Consider the following 21,217-nt stretch of genomic DNA (forward strand, 5'->3'; position numbering starts at 1 on the left):
TAAAATGCTAATACCTTAAGGAGTTGTAGGAATAAGCTGCATTTTCTCATCTTTCTAAGATACTAATCTTAAGTATTGTGAATATTAATTATAGGTATAGGTCCCCTTTTTTCTGAAAGTTATTTAGTCTTTGTTTCCTATGGGGAAGGCTTTCCTCATATTGTTGGTCATCCTTGGCTCGCCATTCAGTTAAAGGTTAAAAACTTATTACAAGCTGTGGATGTGGGCTGGGTTTTGTCAGTTACCAGGCCTTAATGTAGGTGATTGGATGTCAAGCTACCTTTTTCATTGAGAGAGCCCTGTATGTCAGTATCTGTTAAGTATTTTCTGAGGCCATTCAGTTTCTTCAAGGAAGGAGACCCATTCAGGACACAGACGTGACCTTAATCTCCTTGAGTCCAGTGTATTCTCACCGCAGCCTTCCCCTGTTCCCAGTGCTCCTCAGTCTAGAGCCTCCATTCTCAGCAGAGTGATGGCACTCCCAAGGGGTGAAAAATGGTTCTTGGGTGTTGAAAAAATCATACTCTTGTTATGTATAACGTACAGATGTACATTTAGTACATAAACAGATATACAGTATATTTGTGGTATTAAATTTTTGGAGGTGGGCAGTGAAATGGAGGCTGTGATTAGGGGGAAAATGTCTAAAAAAATGCTCCTTAGGAGGCAATAATGGAAAAAAACTGAGAAACATGGATCTAGAGCCTTTCTAGCTTATTTTCTCCAGAGAGTAAACTTTCACTCTTCTGGAGTGGAGGGTTGAGTGGGAACTGAGTGGGAGATCTTACTGCTTTGTATAGATTCCTAGCTAGTACTTCAGTGTTCTGGAACACTCATGCCTCTAAGTCTCAAGCCTTTTCTGGGTTCTTTGTTGCAGATTGACTCAAACCTTATTGGTATCACTCTCTAATTTCTGTTTATCATTCTGTAGTTTCAACATTGTCTGCTAAGTCAGTTACTTATCTCTATCTTCTCTATCTTCTGAGTATTTATAGAATTCACTCGTTCCTTTGTTGCTATGGGGTTATGCCATTTTTCTTCCTTTATTTTATTGGCATTTTAAGAGAGAGTGCTGATGAACACATATGTTAGGTCCACCATAATTAAACAGAAATCCACCTGAACCCTATTTGAGGTCCAAGCAGCTGCCCCCATGTATAGAGCTCTTACTGTGTGGTAGGCACTGGCAGTACTTAACGCAGGAGTGGCAGAGGGGCAATTAGAATAAGTTAGGGAGCTACTTAAAAATAGAGAAAAAGTTAAGGCTTCTGAACTACTTCGATACAACATTGACCCTTAGTATATGGGACATTAGATTAAAAGTGTTTATAGACAGGCCAAAAGTAAAATTTTTCCCTTTAAAATGCTAAATGAACTTTCAGAAATGATTGGAAGAAATAAAATGCACATTTGTTGCAGGGTGTGAAAGCTGTTTTGGCTGAAAGTTATGAAAAAATTCACAAAGATCATTTGATTGGAATTGGCATAGCTCCGCTTCAGTTCCTTCCAGGAGAAAATGCAGATTCCTTGGGCCTCTCTGGCAGAGAAACATTTTCTTTAAAATTTCCTGAAGAATTGTCTCCTGGAATTACATTAAATATGAAGGTATCTTTAAATTCTCAAATATATGATTGTGTACTATATACTCAAATAGATGGTTGTAAATTAAATAAAAACCACTTAGTATAAATTGCATACTAATGTCAGTTAGTGAACATCAGTTGTAGTTTAAGATGGCTGTTTCCTGTGTACTTAAACCAATGTTAATACAGTTGATGTTCTCTGAAGAAAAGTAGAAAGTACTGGATACTTCAGTCCAGAAAAAAGAAAGCATTTGAACTTCCACTTATATTTGTCAACTTCCTTTTCCTAGTTATCAGCTCTTTCTATCCCAATCTAATTTTAATCCAGGCATATATATCACTCCAAAGAGAAGGCAAAGTTGAGCATTCAAGATTAGGGTAATACAGACTCTACAACTAAGGAAAAAAAGGAAAAGAGTAGCAGATATTATATGCAATGAATATTTAATGTGAAATGAACATTAGTAGTGAGTGTAACTTCCCTAAGTCAAAATCTAAATCATTTGATTTAGTGTTGTAGGTGATAAAATATTTGTCATTTAGAATTAGGGATCAAAATACCTGTTTTTCTACTTAGCTATGAAGCCCATGTTTAGGTGTCTCGGTTATTTTCCAAGCAGGAGAAAGGTTTCTCAGACAGAATGTGTATAGTCATATTCAGATATAGTCATTGTATATGAAGACAAATGGTCTTAGCACTAAGTAACACTTTGAGGATTTTATCACTCATATGAGATGTTTTTGTTTGTTTAAAGACAAGCACTGGAAAAGTATTCAGCGTGATTGCTTCGTTTGAAAATGATGTGGAAATAACATTGTACAAACATGGAGGATTACTAAACTTTGTGGCACGAAAATTCTCATAGTATCTACTCACTAAGGATACCTTTCATAAGTCGTAACTGTAAACAAAGCCTTGTGTGCTGGACCCAGGAATCCTTACCATGGAGCTGCAGATGGTCCCAGTATGCTCTCTTATCTCATCCATGGGTGTAAATGATTATGAATCAACGCAGTGACTGAAATGAAATCTTCTTGATTTTAAATAATATACGAATGGTGCTATTAACATTGCTAAAATCAACGTGTAAAGTGTGTTGTGGATGAGACCTGTAAGTATGGGGGGGAGGGTATTTTATCAGACCATTTTGTAAATAAAGGCAGAATTTGAATTTGTGTTGAAGATTCTTATATGAATAACCTTCCTGAAGTCATCTATTTAGTTTTGCACCTATAAAACTGTATACTGCTGTTTGTTGGTTTAAGAGTAGCAGATTGAAATATAAGAAGCCAGATTAGACTCTGAAATTGTGTAAGTTCAAATCTGATTTATAAATGGGCTTTCAGATGTATTCATTCCTTTTCAACATGGAGCTGGACATAGTTGGCATTCTTAGTTTGTAATATAAGCCAGGGTTATCCTCAGTCTCAGCCTAAGTGCAAGGGATGGAACCTGCCCCAGACACAATCATTTTCTCCAATCCAGCCAAGGTTTCCTCCTCATCTGAAGATGGACCATTTATCACAGAATACAGCTGATTGTGTAGCACCATGTATTAACAGTAGAAATATGTATCACATATGCAGCCCTTAAGTTTTCGGTAATTTGCTACTGTGACCCTCTCTGGCAAGCCTCAGATGGCATTATATTAATTGGATTAGACTATTTTGCTCACCTTATGTGATACTGTAACTTTATATTTTAGGTTTCATTAACCAAAATTCCACATTCATTTATAGTCGCTAAAGAGAACTTTATTTAATCATTAATCACTAAAGTGATTTTCCTCTAGACTTTTATCCACCCTAAATTATGTGGTTCCTCAACCCTAAGCATTTTTTTAAATGTTGGTTACTTCTTAATTATTTAAATAGATTTCCTGTCATTTTGAATCATTGTTTTATCTAGGATGCATGATTCTATTAATTTTGTTATGTTTTTGTTTTAACCAAAGCTGACCATCAGGATAAAACAGTTAAATTGCTACTGTCTGAGTACCATATTTTCTCTATATCATGTCTGTTGACCACATCAAATGTTCTGGCAACAAGAAGTTTGGCAACTTTTAAGAAAAAGGTTGGATAACTAATTCCAGAAAGACCTATACCTGTTTGTTTTTTAAATTAAGAAATTAAACTTAGCAGCCAAAAGGTTAATTTTTATTTTTTTTTCTCACATGGAAATCTTCATATGACCTAGTTAAGTTACTGTGATTCAGAATTAGCTCACATTGCACAGAATAAAGAATTGTTTGTTTTAAGCTAAAATGCTGAAACTACCAAACCAGTGGGTAAAGACCACTGAGAACTTTGCACATAGCAGTTATACAATCTTGTGAAAATATTCTGCAAATATGTGCTTAGACAATTAGATGGACTAGAGTTTGACAAAATGATTTCCCTTCTTTAAGTTTTTTATAAATATTTTCTTTGGTACTTTCAAATCATATTGTGTTTTTTGATATTATGCTGTGTATATGTCAGTGCATGTGTTCTTGATTTACATGAAAACATGAGGTAGGGAGGGAGAATTTACAAGTTGAATGTTAAAATATCTGTTATATGCTTTGAAGAAATGATAATTCCAGATTGTATGTGTGTGGGAAACATCTGTATTATTTTTAAGTCATACTATAACATGTAGCCTTTGGGCTGAAGAGTGGGCATCATCATAAACGGCTGATCCAGGAGATGAAGATGCTAAAGCAAGCCAGCTATGAATTAAGCATTTAATTTTCCAGTCTACCTAGTCCAGTAATAGTACAAGCAAATCTTGTGTTTCAGGAATAAAATCAAGGTCCTCTTAATCTCTCATATACAGTGATCCAAAAAGCTCGATAAGCATAGTTGTCAACTGAGGAGGAGAGTCATGGATGTTATGTTCTAGTGTGTACCTTAGAATTCTGCCTCTAGCCAAATTCTCTGTTTGCAATAATGTGGCATCTGTTGGTTTTTATTGTTTTACTTTTCTCCTTTGTTGACTATATCTGGGTAATTTTGTGTTTATAAAAACACACAAATATCATGGAAAGGAAGTATAATAGGCACATGAGAGAAGCAAATCAGTGTTGTGAATTTAAAGTATAATTTCAAAGGTCATTATCAACAGCAGCATTTTTTGTTTATCTTTTAAAAACCATTGTTACCAATTACCATATTTCATGCCTTGGGTTTTGCTACTCCTATAAAATGAAACCAGTGAAAATGTCATCCAACCACTGAATTGCCATTAGTACACTTAAAAGGTTTCCAAGATGACAGTTGTCATTTCCTCTTTTATCTCCAAGCTGACATTTGAATGAGAGGAATCAGAATCTGTTTAGCCAGATTGCTCAGTTTTTCACTGGTCATCAAACTTCAGTGGTACTAAGGGAAAAAAGTACAGCTAAGACCTAAATCAGAGTCATAGTTGTTTGCATATATGGTAACAGTGTTGTGTGCATTCGCCTTCTCTGATGAGTGACAGGATGAGGAGAAATTATTTTGACTGACATTTTTCTATGGTTGAATTAAGACACCTTTCTTTTTTGCCTTTAGGTTTAGGAGACGGCACTAAGATACTGGAGGTTCACTCTATCTTAGTTTGATTTGGAGTAACAAAAGAGAGGGGAAGGAGATGGACTTAGGCTTTCTTCAGTGGCTTCTTCCCCTAGAGTGTGATAGTGCCGATGTTTCTATCAATTTTACACATAATGTGTGACTATGAAACTGTATGTCTCACTTAAGTAACTAAATCATTGTCTAATAGTTAAAGCCAACAACACAGTGTAACAGTTTTAAGTTCAATAATATTAAGTATTGTATAGAAATATATTGGAGGCAAAGTTCAGTTGATGACAATTGTGTATATGTTATTGATGCTGTAAATTATTTTTAATAAAGAAAATTGTATTATCACATATTTGACTCTTGTTATAAAATACTTTGTGGTAGTTGAAAAGAAAACATCATAACTTAAAAAGAAATAGGATGCCATCCAGAAGTTTCTCTTCAAACATGTTATCTAAATATTCAGACATTAGTTATTCCAAATATAACTGCCAAAATGTGGACCATGATCATTCTCATCCTTATATCTGGAGGTTCCTTTCTGTTCTAGGGCCAATGAGAATGAAACCCAGGATAAAAGTTTGCAATAGGGATGGCCTGGAGGAAACAAAAAGTTGAACTTGATTCATGGATTGTTCTAACAGGTACTTAGAGTCATGGAGTCACATTTTAGAGTTAAAACAACTAATCTTTCACCCAAAGCAGGATCTCTTGTACAAACAACATCTAACTGGGCAAGCTTTTCTTGAACATTCCAGAGATGGAGACTGTCTACTGTGCTCCCATCCTGGCAACCCAACCTGTTGACTGAAGTTTTGACTTTATTTCAAGCTGAAGTCTGTCCTTGTAGTTTATACCTGCTGATTCTGGTTCTCCCTAATTTGTCTATGCCTCTTAAAGCACTTTGGTACAACTAAACATTCAATACATATTTAATGAATAAGTTGGGCCCCCCTACAAGTTACACATAACCTCCATATATAGATCTTTTATTATGGAGGTAATTTATGTCAAAGTGAACACTTAGGACTGAATTGGTGGTCTCCTGCTTTGAGTTTTGTCTTTCAGGAGGAAATGGCCCTTTTTGATGATGCAGGATGGAGGTGCCGTGTTTTCATCAACCTCTATGCTTTAGGACCAGCTGAATGGTGCACCCCCTCTGCTGGCTGTTCATTAGTGCTCCCATGAAGCAAGTCATCCAGAGCTGGAAGCCAGGAACACAGCCTCATCTCTAATGTTTTATAAACATAGGCGGCTGTCCACTGATCTAAAAACATCCGCCCTTTCTCTCACTCTTAATAGCAACCTAAATAAGTGGTTAAAGTTTATTAAAATTTGGTGTTCATAAGTCAAAACTGGTAAGAGTTTTCTAAGGATTCCAATTCAGTATTGTAAGAAGTTTGTATTACAAAGGCTGATAGCAACACCCGCACATGCTGACAGTTTCAATACCCAGAGTTTTTGAGGAAACTTAGTGCATCATCAGTGTTGCATTTTGTTACTTGTAGTTTTCACTTGATGCCAATTTGTCTGTCTTTAATTATAAATTAGTTTAGCTTTAGTTTGTTTTGATGTGATGTAAGTTGTTTGGCTAAGTTTTCCAAAATATCAGACGGTAAAGCTTGTATTGAGTATTCTTCAAAAATCGAACAGCTATTGCAAAAGCAGATGTATATGTAATCCCCACAAAATTTACTTGTATAATGACAATTGTGTTGTCACTGAATTTTGTGTTCACAAGATGTTGGCACTGACTTTTGAGCTTTTAAAATAACTTGCAATACATAGTTGAAGTATCAAAACTTACTGGGTATTTTGTCTTACAGCACTTTTACAATAGAAAATCATGTCTGTAATCTCACTCTGCAAATCAGTTTGTTTCACTCCAATGTTTGATCACTGAATTCTTTGAGAACCACTACTTTAGTGTCCCAGTGGCCACGGAAAGAAGAAAATTACATTAATACGACATGACATTTCTTGCCTATCTTGCCTATCAGATTGGTGGAGCTTTTTTCATTATGATATCCAATTGAGGAAAAACATGATTTGGCAGCAGGTATTAGCCTTAGAAATGTTTGTTCTCTTACACCCAATAAAATGAGCAGTGTGAGGTGGAATAGTGAGAGGGTAGAAAGAATTCAGGAGCTGCCTGAGGGCAGCTAATGGGGCCAATAGGAGTCAGATTCTGGTTACAGAAAATCCAAATCAAAGTTGGTCTTTGACAACCTAAAGGAATCAGACATATTAAGAATGTCACCCTGAGGCTGTAAAAAAAAACAGCCCTGCTACTTCAAGATTAGAAGTGAAACAGGTAAGAACCACATCTAAAGGATGAAAAGAGGGCATCCCTCAAGAGGTGGTTGATAAAGTTTTGGGAAACGTCCAAGCTGATCAATCAAGGTGACTGTTGATAACCAGAGTGTGCTACATCTCTACAGGGAAGAAAAAATAAAGAAAAGCACCGATGGCAAGGGGTGGGGAGGGTGGGGAGGGTGGGGGGTATATGCATTGACTAAAATAGAGACGAAGTTGCAGACATGAGGGGTGGGTATGGTATCTAAAACTCTCCTCCAGTAGAAAGTGCTCTGAGAAGCTCTATCAGAGAAGCTCTGCTTGGCCGCAGACATGCTTCAAGCTATCAATCTAGTACCCTTAATATCACCTAACTAACCTGGCTGTTACACCATGATTCCCAGGCAGCCTCCTGAAAATCATGTGCTTTCTACACTTTGCTGCAGGGAGAGAATCTACTGACTGCACTACCTAAATAAGGATTCTGACCCAATTACTAGCTCTCTTTCTCAGTGTAAGTGAATCACTCATCACGCCAGACCTAAATGTGGTTACCTCAGTCCCCCGGGAAAACCTTGTGGGGCAACCTTCACGCTCCCTTTACATCTATTGTATTGTACGTAATGGCTTGGAAGAGTAGAAAAGTCGGTGCTGTGGCAAGAGCTTAAACTAGAAGTTGGGTGACCAGATCTGGTTGAGGTTCTGTGCCCCCTAGACTTCAGCACCCTCATCAGCACAAGGAGGGTGTGGACCTATTCGATAAATAAGACAGTTTCACATTCCAACCTTCCAGTGTCCTGGGAGAGCTAGGTCTGGAGCAGAACGCAGCCAGGCCCGACTCCCAGGACCGCCAATCGGAACCCTTGCAGTTCCCGGGACCAGGATGGGTTCCAGTCAACCTCTGGCCGCGCTTGCAAATGTGGCCTCCGGGACAAGTGCCTCCAGCAGGAGGGGGAAGGAGAGCGAGGAAGGAAAAAAGAGGAAGTGAGTTCTACCTAGACACCTAGAACCCCGAGAAAACGGTCCACGAAGCCTCCACGGCTACCTCCACTGCTACGTGGACTGGGCGGAACTACGACGGGCCACTCAAGGGCCGGAAGCCTGCTAAATGGCTACCCACCGAGGGGCGGGGCGGAATCTCGAAGAGCGGGTCAGGAACAAGAAGTCCAGTTACGTGGAAATGTGCCGGATTCTGACTGAGGTGACCACCAAGAGAAGGCGGGGCAGGATTGCAGGAAGCCAATCAGAAGCCCGGTCTCTGAATTTCTCCCCGCAGCCTCCTGGGCAGATCCGGGGCGAGGCGGGGAAAATGCCCGTCCTCCAACAAAGCCTCGCCTACCAGTAGTCTGCGCTGATTGGTGGCGGGGGGTCTCGAGGAGCCAATCAGAACTCAGGGCTCACGGACTGGAGGATGGGTGGACCTGGGTGCCGCGGGTCGGGCGCGACCTTCCAGTGCCAGCGCTGTGCGGTGGCTGGAGTCCAGGGCTGCTGCAGAGCAGGATCCAAGTCAGGACGGTCGTTGCGGGTGAGCCGGGTGGGGAAAGTAGAGGCTAGCCCTGGGTCCCCTGGGGGACCGCCCACGAGAGCAAGGAGGCTCGTGAGAGTATGGGGCCAGGAGTCGTGTGCCTCGGGCTCCCCCAGCCGCTTCTGCGCCTCAGACTGGCTGCGCCCGTGATGGGCCAGTGACCCTCCTCTCTGGATCTCACCTGTAACCCAGAAGGGCTTGGCTGAGATCCCACAATTGGAGCGTGGCGTAAGAGAAACCATCCGGTCCAACCCTCCCGACTCCTCTGTGAGACCCCTGGTAGAGGGAAGGTGCGGCGCCTGTCACTCAGGGCCAGGTGTCTGGTGGGAACAATTTCTGAGGCTCCGTTGGACCTCACTAGCATAGTATCGCTGTGAACCCTACTCGTGTGCCCTCCTCCTCCCCTTATTTTCCTGCCTCTTAGGTCAGCAGCCCCTCTGCAGCCTGCTTGCCCACCATTCTTCCCCTCATCCAGCAGGAAGACCCTCAGAGCACTCAGTAGTGCATTGTTGTTGTCTTTGAAAAACTACAGATTGTAATTTCCCTGCCTTTCTATTTCCTGATCTCCTTTGAGGGTAAACGGTCCCATGAGCCTGTGGAGTGAAAGCCCTTCTTTCATTAGTTCCACCGATACTTGATAAGACACTGGGCTAGGTGCTGAGGATACAGAGATTTACTGGGTATCATCCCTGATCTCCAACCTTAGAAGGCCGCAGCAGAAGGAACTGCAGAAGGGTAGATTTGGAAGACATGCTAAGGTAGAATTTACTAGACTTTGTAACACTTTGGGAGTGAGGGAGAGGAAAGAGTCAAGAATGACTCTTGTTTGGTACATCTGCACAAAGTACACAGTTTAAGCTCCACCCCCCTGGTTGTCGGACAGAGACTGTGAGATTCCGGCATAAGCCTTGGAGTTGAAACATGTGCTTCCTGAGGGCTTTCTCAGGAGCTAAGTGAAACACCGCTGGCAGAAAATCTAGATTAACTACCTATAGGATTCGAATTCCCTTCCTCCCTCCCTGTCCGCACACAGGAGACATTTGCTTGAGACAGACATCTCTGATAAACACATTTCTTCCTTTGTGTTTATTTACTTTCAGAAGCTGACCTTATCTGTCACTAATTCCATAATTTAGAATTCTTTTTTTTTAAATTTTTTATTGAGTTAATGATAGGTTACAATCTTGTGAAATTTCACTTGTATATTATTGTCTGTCAGTCGTGTTGTAGGTGCACCCCTTCACCCTTTGTGCCCACCTCCCACCCCCCCCCCCCTTTCCCCTGGTAGCCACTAATCTGTTCTCTTTGTCCACAGGTTTAAAGTCCTCATATGAGTGGAGTCATACAGAGATTGTCCTTTTCTATCTGGCTGATTTCACTTAACATAATTCCCTCAAGATCCATCCATGTTGTTGCAAATGGGACAATTTTGTTCTTTTTTATGGCTGAGTAGTGTTCCATTGTATATATATACCACATCTTCTTTATTGAATCATCTGTTGATGGGCACTTAGGTTGCTTCCACATCTTGGTGATTGTAAATAATGCTGCAATAAACATTGGGGTGCATAGGACTTTTGGAATTGCTGACTTCAAGCTCTCTGGATAGATGCCCAGTAGTGGAATAGCTGGATCATATGGCAGTTCTATTTTTAATTTTTTGAGCAATCTCCATACTGTTTACCATAGTGGCTGCACCAGTTTGCATTCCCACCAGCAGTGTATGAGGGTTCCTTTTTCTCCACAACCTCTCCAACATTTGTTACTATTTGTTTTAGTTATTTTTGTCATTCTAATGGGTGTAAGGTGATATCTTAGTGTAGTTTTGATTTTCATTTCCCTGATGATCAGCGATGATGAGCATCTTTTCATGTGCCTATTGGCCATCCGTATATCTTCTTTGGAGAAATATCTGTTCATGTCTCCTGCCCGGTTTTTGATCGGGTTGTTTAATTTTTTGTTGTTGAGTTGTGTGAGTTCTTGATGTATTATGGATATTAAGCCTTTGTCGGATGTATTACTTGCAAATATTTTTTCCCAGTTAGTGGGTTGTTTTTTCGTTTCAATCCTGTTTTGCCTTGCCTTGAAGAAGCTCTTTAATCTGATGAAGTCCCATTTGTTTATTCTTTCTATTGTTTCCCTTGTCTGAGAAGACATGGTGTCCAAAAAGATCCCTTTAATACTGATGTCAAAGAGTGTACTGCCTACATTTTCTTCTAGAAGCCTTATGGTTTCAGGTCTCAGCTTTAGGTCTTTGATCCATTTTGAGTTTATTTTGGTGAATGGTGAAAAAGAATGGTCAATTTTCGTTCTTTTACATGTGGCTTTCCTGTTTTCCCAGCACCATTTGTTGAAAAGACTTTCTTCTCTCCATTGTAGGCCCTCAGCTCCTTTGTCGAAGATTAGCTGTCCATAAATGTGTGGTTTTATTTCTGGGCTTTCAGTTCTGTTTCATTGATCTGTGCACCTGTTTTTGTACCAGTACCATGCTGTTTGGATTACTGTAGCTTTGTAGTATGTTTTGAAGTCAGGGATACTGATGCCTCCAGCTGTGTTCTTTTTTCTCAGGATTGCTTTAGCAATTTGGGGTCTTTTGTTGCCCCATATGAATTTTAGGATTCTTTGTTCTATTTCTGTAAAGAATGTCATTGGGATTCTGATTGGGACGGCATTGAATCTGTAGATTGCTTTAGGTAGAATGGACCTTTTAACTATGTTTCTTCTTCCAATCCATGTGCATGGAATGTCTTTCCATCTCTTTAAGTCGTCATCCATTTCTTTCAGAAAAGCCTTGTAATTTTCATTGTATAGGTCTTTCACTTCCTTAGTTAAATTCACCCTGAGGTACTTTATTCTTTTTGTTGCGATTGTGAATGGTATTGTGTTCTTGAGTTCTTTTTCTGGTAGTTCGTTATTAGAGTATAGAAATGCTACTGATTTATGTAAATTGATTTTATACCCTGCAACTTTGCTGTAGTTGTTGATTACTTCTAAGAGTTTGCCAGTGGATTCTTTGGGGTTTTCTATATATAAGATCATGTTGTCTGCAAACAGCGAGAGTTTCACTTCTTCTCCCCCTATCTGGATTCTTTTTATTCCTTTTTCTTGCCTGATTGCTCTGGCCAGGACCTCCAGAACTATGTTAAATAAGAGTGGTGATAGAGGGAATCCTTGTCTCGTTCCTGTTCTCAGGGGGATGGCACTCAGTTTTTGCCCATTGAGAATGATGTTGGCTGTGGGTTTGTCATATATGGCCTTTATTATGTTGAGGTAGTTCCCTTCTATCCCCATTTTGTTAAGAGTTTTTATCATAAATGGCTGTTGGATCTTGTCAAATGCTTTCTCTGCATCTATTGAGATGATCATGTGGTTTTTAGTCCTCAGTTTGTTGATGTGGTATATCATGTTGATTGATTTGTGGATGTGGAACCATCCCTTTGTCCCTGGTATGAATCCCACTTGATCATGATGTATGATCCTTTTAATGAGTTGCTGAATTTGGGTTGCCAAAATTTTGTTGAGAATTTTTGCATCTATGTTCATCAGCAATATTGGCCTGTAGTTCTCCTTTTTCGTGCTGTCCTTGTCAGGCTTTGGTATCAGCGTGATGTTGTTCTCGTAGAATGTGTTAGGAAGTGTTCCATCCTCCCTAATTGTTTGGAATAGCTTGAAAAGGGTAAGTATTAAATCCTCTATGAAAGTTTGGTAGAATTCCCCAGGAAAGCCATCTGGTCCTGGGGTTTTATTCTTTGGGATATTTTTGATTGCTGTTTCAATCTCTTTCCTTGTGATTGGTTTGTTCAAATTGTCTGCTGCTTCTTGAGTGAGCTTTGGGAGATTGTAGGAGTCCAAGAATTTATCCATTTCCTCTAGGTTATCCATTTTGTTGGCATATAGTTTTTTGTAGTATTCTCTTATAATCCGTTGTATTTCTGCGGAGTCTGTTGTTATTTCTCCTCTTTCATTTCTGATTTTGTTTATTTGAGCTTTCTCTCCTTTTTTCTTTGTAAGTCTGGCTAGGGGTTTGTTGATTTTATTTATCTTCTCAAAGAACCAGCTCTTTGTTTCATTGATCCTTTCTACTGCCTTTTTTGTTTCAATAGCATTTCTTTTGCTCTGATTTTTATTATTTCTCTCCTTCTGCTTACTTTGGGCTTTGTTGGTTCTTCTTTCTCTAATTCAGTTAGGTGTAGTTTAAGATTGCTGATTTGGGATTTTTCTTGTTTGTTAAGATGTGCCTGAATTGCGATGAATTTTCCTCTTAATACAGCTTTTGCTGCATCCCATATGAGTTGGTATGGCATGTTATCATTTTCATTTGCCTCCAGGTGTTTTTTTATTTCTTCTTTAATTTCTTCAATGATCCATTGCTTGTTCAATAGCATATTGTTTAGTCTCCACATTCTTGTGCCTTTCTCATCTTTTTCTTGTAATTAATTTCTAGCTTTACAGCATTATGATTGGAGAAGATGCTTGTTATTATTTCAATTTTTTTAAATTTATAGAGGCTTGCCTTGTTTCCCAACATATGATCTATCCTTGAGGATGTTCCATGCATGCTTGAGAAGAATGTGTATTCTGTTGTTTTTGGATGGAGTGTTCTGTATATGTCTATTAAGTCCAACTGTTTTAGCTTTTTGTTTAGCTCCACTGTTTCTTTGTTGATTTTCTGTCTGGATGATCTGTCCATTGATGTGAGTGGGGTGTTGAGGTCCCCTACTATTATTGTGTTATTTTTGATATCTTCTTTTAGGTTTGTTAATAGTTGCTTTATGAACTTTGGTGCTCCTGTGTTGGGTGCATAGATATTTATAAGCATTGTTTCTTCTTGATGAAGTGTCCCTTTGATCATTATATATTGGCCCTCTGTGTCTCTCTTTACCTGCCTTATCTTGAAGTCTGTTTTGTCTGATATAAGTATTGCGACACCTGCTTTCTTTTGTTTGCTATTAGCTTGGAGTATTGTCTTCCACCCCTTCACTCTGAGCCTGTGTTTGTCCTTGGAGGTGAGGTGTGTTTCCTGGAGGCAACAAATTGTTGGATCTTGTTCTTTAATCCATTTTGCCACTCTTTGTCTTTTTATTGGAGAGTTCAATACGTTTACATTGAGGGTGAGTATTGATGCATGAGGGCTTCATGCTGTCATTCTGTTGCTCGTTTTCCAGTTTTCCTGTGTTTCCTTTGTTTCTTGTCCTGTGTGTTTTAGCCTACTCATTGACTTCTGCAATTTCTTATGCTGGGTTTCTTAGACTTTTCCTTATTTATGTTTGGTGTCTCTGTTCTGTTTTTTAGTTTAGTGGCTACCCTGAAGTTTGTATTCAGAATCTCGTGTATAACATAGTCCATTTTCTGGTGGTCTCTTACTTCCTTAGCCTAGACTGTTTCAGTCCCTTTCCTCCTCCCCTCCTAAATTATTATTTTCATCTCTTATTCCAACTTGTGTTGTGAGTTTGTGGTTAGAGTGATAAGATTGTCTTTGCTTTGGTGATTTCCTTCCCTTTATCCTAATGCTATAGTTCAATATTTGCTATCCTATTCAGATTCTATTTGTCTCCCAACTCTGTGTTTTGTGACCCCTTACTCCCTTTTTTCTTTTTTCAGGTATGAGAGCCTTCTTGAGGATATCTTGTAGTGGAGGTCATGTGACTACGAAGTCCCTCAGCTTTTGTTTGTCTGGACAAGATTTAATTTCTCCCTCATATCTGAAGGATATTTTTGCTGGATAGAGTATTCTTGGCTGAAGATTTTTATCCTTTAAAGTTATGAATATGTCACTCCAATCTCTCCTAGCTTGCAAGGTTTCTGTAGAGAAATCCGCTGAAAGTCTGATGGGGGTTCCTTTGTAGGTTATTTTCTTCTGCCTTGCTGCCCTGAGTATTCTTTCTTTGTCATTCATTTTTGCTATTTTTACTACTATATGCTTTGTCGTAGGTCTTTTTGCACTGAGAAATCTAGGAGATCTGAAAGCTTTCTCCACACACATTTCTTTCTCAATCCCTAGATTTGGGAAGTTCTCTTCTATTATTTAGTTGAGCACACTTTCTGCTCCATTTTCCTTTTCCACACCCTCAGGAATTCTGATGATTCTTAAGTTGCATTTTCTCATTGAGTCAGCTATTTCTCTGAGATTTTCTTCAGTTTTTTTAATTCTTAGTTCTCTTTCTTCCTCTGGAGCCATTCAGCCTGTCTATCTTGGATTATGCTAATTTTCTCATCTATGGTGTCTACACGGGCATTCAGGGAATCCGTATTCTGTTTTATCTGATCCATTCTATTTTTCATCTCTAGTATTTCTAACTGATTCTGCTTTATAATTTCAGTCTCTTTTGTGAAGTAACTCCAGAACTCGTTCACTTGTTTCTCTATATTTCCCTTTACCTCATTGAATATTTTGAGGATAGCCATTTTGAACTCCTCTTTACTTAGTTTACCCATTTCCAAGCCCTCAGGACCTACTTCTGTATTTTTATTGTTTTCCTTTTGGACTGGAGCTTTTATAAATTGCTGGATGGTAGAGGAGTGGTTTTTGCGCATGATGCTGTTATTCGGCTGCAATTACAGCCTGTGGCCACTAGATGTGGGTCGAGAGGCTTGTTCTCTGAGCCCAGCACCTTCAGCCAAGATGGCAGCGCCCAGCATGGGTTGGGGGAGGAGGGGCACTTTCTCAGGAGACCCGTATGGGATCAGCTCTCACTTTCTGGTCTCCGGGGCCCTGGCTTGCTGGGGCTCCCCCATGGGAAAGATTTCCCCTGTTAGAGGGTTTCCGCTGCTCGGGAGGTGGGAGTCCTGTACGATCCCCTGATGCACGGCCCCTCCCCCGCTCCTTCCCTCACCAGTGGCAGTGATCCCAGTCTCTAGGGGAGGGAGCAAAGTTCTCTCCTACCCCATTCCAGCTCCTCCAAGGCCAGCTTCAGCCTCTCCACCTTCCGTCGTTTGGCTGCTGTGGGTCTCTGACGATTTCTGTTATTAGGATTTTTTTTTTGGTTGGAAAGCAGTTGCTCTTTTTGGTTGTAGTTTGGAGGGGAGAGACTCCCAGGTGAGCTCACGTCACCATGTTGCTGACATCACTCTAGAATTCCTGTATACAAAGAAAAAAGGCAAATTTAAGCTCAAAAAGAAAGACCTTTAGAAGTATAGAATGTTAGATTTACAAGGGACTTTCAGAAGTGATCTAGTCCAGCTCCCTCTAAAAGGGAGATGTAACGAGTCCACAGTTTCGGAGACTAGGTAGCAGAGTTGTACCTAAAATATGTCTTTTTTTCTCCCAGCACGGCAACTGTTTTTTCTCCAATTTTTTTTCATTGTGGTGAAATACACTTAACCAGCACAACTTTTTATTATTCCAGGCAGTCTTTGATGGCTGCAGCTGTTAACAGTGCTTTCAACTGCTTTGAAAAACAGGGCTCTTTAAGCAGAGTCTTAATAAGCTCCACTCAAGGATGTTATAGGAACATTTTTTAGACCGGAAGGGAGATTGGCTTTTACCAATTGCCTCTACAGTTCCTTCCAACTTTAGAACTTACAATTAGTATTAAATTCAGGATTATTCTGACATTCTTAATGCTTTAGAAGTTGAAAAACAACTCCAGGATTTCATCTTGTACTTAAAGCTTCAGTTCATATTACAGTCTGAATACTGGCCTTACACCAGTTTACAAATCTCCAGAAGGAATGTTAAAATTCCATGTAAAGTCTTAAGCCCAAATACAGTGTGACAGGATATATATTGGTTCCCAGAAGTTTCAGGTGCAAAGATTGTTTTGAACCTCATTCAGGCTTTTTAACAATCTCTTTAGTGAACAAAATCTGAATGACAATTTGCTTCTGAAAACAAATGCTCTGATCAGAAAATGAACATGAGAAGTGATTGTCAATTATGCAAGAACTGTAACAGGTGGTGGAAACCGAGCCATGACACAAGGGGCTCTGCTGGCTTAGAGGTGGGAGAAATTGCTTTGGGTAGGAGGATCAGGGAAGGCGAGGAGGGGGAGGGGAGCAGCATCTGAGGGTTATACTCTTATCAGCACTTCAGTCAGCAGTCTACAGTGTTGGGACTGAGGCAGGGAAGGAGTTGTATAGGCGAGCTCTTGCTTACCTCCCTGAATTTTATCTCCTTTCCCTCACTGGAATAAGTTGGACTTTGGCTGTCATAGATATGAAGTGATTAGACATTAACAGGCATATGGTCTGATTTGGAAGCTCTGAGAAAGTCCTAAAACCCCACCTCCACCTCCTTGTCCTAGCCAATTTCTTGCAAGGGCTAACTTTTCTTTTAGGTAAAGTTTACATTCAGCAAGATTCACAGATCTTATGCTTACTTAAGTTTTAAGTCAAGTTTTGACAAATTTATACACCCTTGTAATGAAAGCCTAGTCAAAATATAGGACATTTTCCTCCGAGAAAGTTCCCTCATGCCCCCTCCCTGCCAGAAGCAACAGCTGTTCTGATTTCTATCAACAAGAGCTAAGTATTTATGAGACTCTTTTTATATGACACTCCATCCCTTGAACAGCAATCAAAACTGTCCCCTAAAATACAACCCACCCCAAGATGTTATTAATTATCTACAATTTAGTATGAAGGAAGAATTGGAATAAAACTATTTTGGGAAAAGAGGGAGCTGAGATTGCAAAGACCTTAAATATTTGGTTCCTGAAGGATGTTCAGAAGCCTTACATTGCCAGGTGCTCTGGAAATATACCAGGTATGTGTAGCAGAGGGTGGCGTTACCAAGGGGAAGAAACAGTCTCCCCACCCTGTCTATCCAAGTCATACTCAACAACTCGATTCAAATCCCTCTTCTCAATAATACCTTTCCTTATGCTTAGTAATCTCTCTCCTCTCTGAATTTCTATCATAGTTTCAATAGATATTAATTTCATATGTCATAAACGCAGATGTAACTTTATATTTTGTAACTGACCTTAATTTTTATTTCAAGCCCCTATTCCTTTTAGCAATAGAAGACCTATTCTTTACAATTTAAGGTAACCTCAGTCACTTCAGTGTTAATTCAGTCATTTCAAGTTTATACTTAATTCAGGGTTTTCTTTGGCATTCTATCAGTTTATTACCTACTGCCTTATAACTTCTTGTTTTGAAAAGCTTTTCAGGTTTTTTATTGTTTAGAATACCTGTGATTGATTTGACTTCTCAGATGTAACAGAGCCCTCTAAGCTCATCTTCATATTTCCCATAGTGCCTCACAGGATGATGTGCTTTGCACATCAGTCCACACTTTTATATTTGAAGAACACATGATGAGCTAGATGATGGTCCTGATAATTTAATAAAACTTATGGATAGAAAAGTAAGATCACTGTACTGATGGTAATGTAGTCAAAAGGACGTAAACATAGTCTAGAGAACTGAGTTCTTACTGTAACTTGGTATGTGGTTTGTGTAAGGCACTTAACCTCTCAGGACCTAAATTTCCCCTGTAAATAAAGTTGATGGCTGGGGGCGAGGGGGAGGAATCAAGCTAGATGATACCGAGGTGCTTTCCTGGTCTGTATTCTGTCCCTGGAAACATACCTTCAGTTTGTGAGGAAAGTTTAGAAATAATTTATAGTATAAGGGTTTTTATTGACCTGTCAAAACATCTACTTCTTTATCTCATTTACTGATTTGGTTTTTTTTAACTTTATGAGTGAAAATTATTCAAAAGAAATACAGAATCAATGCTGAGAAACATTACTGGCCTGTCTTAAGAAAAAACGTTTAAATAAATATATTCATTATATGTCCCCTTTCAGATTTGTTTGTTTCCCCTAGACATAATGTCAAGTGGAGAAGATCAGCAATCACAGGCTCTTGCCAAACCCACTTTCAGTGAGGTACAAGCCTCGGCATTAGTGGAATCAGTATTTGGGTTAAAAGTTTTCAAGATCCAGCCACTTCCTAGCTATGATGACCAAAACTTTCATGTATGCATTTCAAGAACCAAAGACACTACAGATGGCCCAACTGAATATGTCCTCAAAATAAGCAATACTAAGTCTAGCAAAACTCCAGACCTGATTGAAGTGCAGAGTCACATCATCATGTTTCTGAGAGCAGCTGGATTTCCGACAGCCTCTGTGTGTCGTACTAAAGGAGACAACATAACCTCTCTCATGTCTGTAGGTAAGAGACCATCAACTCACCAGTCATCGCCTGTCCATGTACATTAATTACTGCATTTTGGCTACACGTAGAAATATCAAGAACATGTCCATAGTTCCAAGTGTAGATGTGGTTATTTTTTCAGCTGCTAGGAGAAGCCACAGCATTACCAGAGTGGAGACTGGGGCTCTGATTCAGAAGTGCGTAGAGCTGGGATCTTGTGTAACGCTTCTGCTTAGAAAGGGCCTGATGGAGGAGTAACTAAGGGGACAGGTGGAAATTAGGAGAACTTTTTTTTAAGCAGAAAAATTAATGTTTTTTGTTGTTAGATCAGCTGTATATTTTGGTGCTGTGGTATAGTAGAAAGAACACAGAACTAGAAATCAGGAATTTTAGATCCCAGCTCTGTCATTCTTGTATATGTGACCTTGGGCACACCACTTACATTCCTAAGCGTTTGAGTCCGCATCTGTGAGACTTGGTCCCTTGCACCTCTAAATGCTGATATGCTAAGATATACCTAATAGGATTCTCTAAACAGCAGCCTTAAATCAATTCCTTGGGGTTTTTTAAAGGTTTGAAACCTTGATTCTTTTTCTGTCTTAATTGGTCACCCATTCTTCCTTAATTTGCATTGCTCCAAACAACTGAGGCCCATTACAGTCCCTGAGAAGTAGTTCTTTTCCTGTGTTGCAAACTGGCTGTTCCCCAGTTTGTCCCTGAAGAAGCCTGTGATTCTGAAACACTCATTTCTTTACATCACACTTTCATCAATTGTAAACTTATAAAAAAGTGTTTTAGGCATTCATTTACCAGAGTGGGTAATTTATGTTTAGACCTGAGGCTTGCAGAGTTGGGTTTATAATTTTGTTGGTATATAAATGGCCAGTTCCAATGTTCTAAGATTTGTCTGTTCTACCTGCTTTGCTCAGTCCACTCAGCCCTGCATCAGAGAATCCTGCTGACTTGTTTTAGGTTAGCACATTTTTTTCTCTTGTTCTGTAATTTTTCTTATTCTTTGCAATAATAATTGCAAAGGCAGAATGGCCTCTAATTATCTTTTTCAAGAATAGTTGACAAGATCTATCATTCCATCCATCTAGATAGTGGCTCTGAAATCAAAAACTACTTGGTGAGGCTGCTGACTTACCTCCCAGGAAGACCCATAGCTGAGATTCCCATCAGCCCCCAGCTATTGTATGAAATTGGAAGGCTAGCTGCCAAATTGGATAAGACACTAGAGGTAAGATTTGGGGCTTTATTTTGGTTATGAGTTTTTTATTTGTTTGGTTTTGATTTATTTTATTTTTTAAATAAACCCAGGGTCAGACTCTCTTTTTATGTATGGTGCTTCCTGAAGTGTATTATGAAGGAAACAGAGTCCTAGATGCATGAATTTTTATGACAAAAGGCTTCCTTCTGCCCAGGTCTGTCCTTTACTGGTATATTGACAAGATCACCTACATTTTTAGAAACTCATGATATTCTTTATGCTGCTCACTGAAAACAGTCTGTATTCACAAGTTAAAACTTGAAGTTTTCATCCAAATAAGGTGTAATCAGCCAGAGCTGTATATGAAACAATAGCTAAGTTGCAAATGGATTAAAATGACTTGTGTTCACTTGTGAACAACCAATGGGTCAAAGAAGAAATTAAAAGAGAAATAAAAAATATCTTGAAACAAAGAAAACTGGAAATATAATGTACAGAAATTTGTGGAATGCAGGGGGCCAGCTGCATGGGTTAAGTTTACTTGCTGCACTTCAGCAGACTAGGGTTTTGCCAGTTTGGTTCCTGGGGGCGGACCTAGCACCAGTCATCAAACCATGCTGAGGTGGTGTCCCACATAGCAGAACTAGAAGGACCCACAACTGGAATATACAACTATGTACTGGGGCTTTGGGGAAAAGAAAAAAAAAAAAGATCAGCAACAGATGTTAGCTCAGGTACCAATCTTTAAAAAAAAAAAACTTGGGGCCGGCCCAGTGACACAGCGATTAAGTTCGCACATTCTGCTTTGGCAGCCTGGGGTTCGCTGGTTCAGATCCCGGGTGTGGACCTACACACTGCTTGTCAAGCCATGCTGTGGCAGGCATCCTACATATAAAGTAGAGGAAAGATGGGCACAGATGATAGCTCACCAGTCTTCCTCAGCAAAAA

The 21,217-nt window shown here is 39.6% G+C and overlaps 2 protein-coding genes across 5 annotated transcripts in view; both read left to right on the plus strand.

The window, feature by feature from the left end:
* IREB2 (iron responsive element binding protein 2) overlaps positions 1 to 5,482 on the plus strand; it is a 57,393-nt gene extending 51,911 nt beyond the window's left edge. Inside the window, exons 21-22 of the mRNA XM_001488966.6 lie at positions 1,420 to 1,605; positions 2,339 to 5,482. Of these exons, the coding sequence (XP_001489016.1) occupies positions 1,420 to 1,605; positions 2,339 to 2,449 (297 nt within the window). The 3' untranslated portion in view covers positions 2,450 to 5,482. The remainder of the gene's footprint in view (positions 1 to 1,419; positions 1,606 to 2,338) is intronic.
* A 3,325-nt stretch (positions 5,483 to 8,807) lies between these two features.
* The window catches only part of HYKK (hydroxylysine kinase), a 33,707-nt gene continuing 21,297 nt past the window's right edge, over positions 8,808 to 21,217 (plus strand). The window contains exons 1-3 of one of the 4 annotated variants that reach the window (XM_005602879.4): positions 8,808 to 8,952; positions 18,708 to 19,077; positions 20,160 to 20,299. In XM_005602879.4, coding sequence (XP_005602936.3) covers positions 8,839 to 8,952; positions 18,708 to 19,077; positions 20,160 to 20,299 — 624 coding nt within the window. In that variant the 5' untranslated portion in view covers positions 8,808 to 8,838. Of the gene's footprint in view, positions 8,953 to 14,553; positions 17,657 to 18,707; positions 19,078 to 20,159; positions 20,300 to 21,217 lie in introns of those variants that run through there. The other 3 variants (XM_001492632.5, XM_005602878.4, XM_005602880.4) reach the window with 3 other exon arrangements.

This window comes from Equus caballus, chromosome 1 (assembly GCF_041296265.1).
Source record: "Equus caballus isolate H_3958 breed thoroughbred chromosome 1, TB-T2T, whole genome shotgun sequence".
NCBI lineage: Eukaryota > Metazoa > Chordata > Mammalia > Perissodactyla > Equidae > Equus > Equus caballus.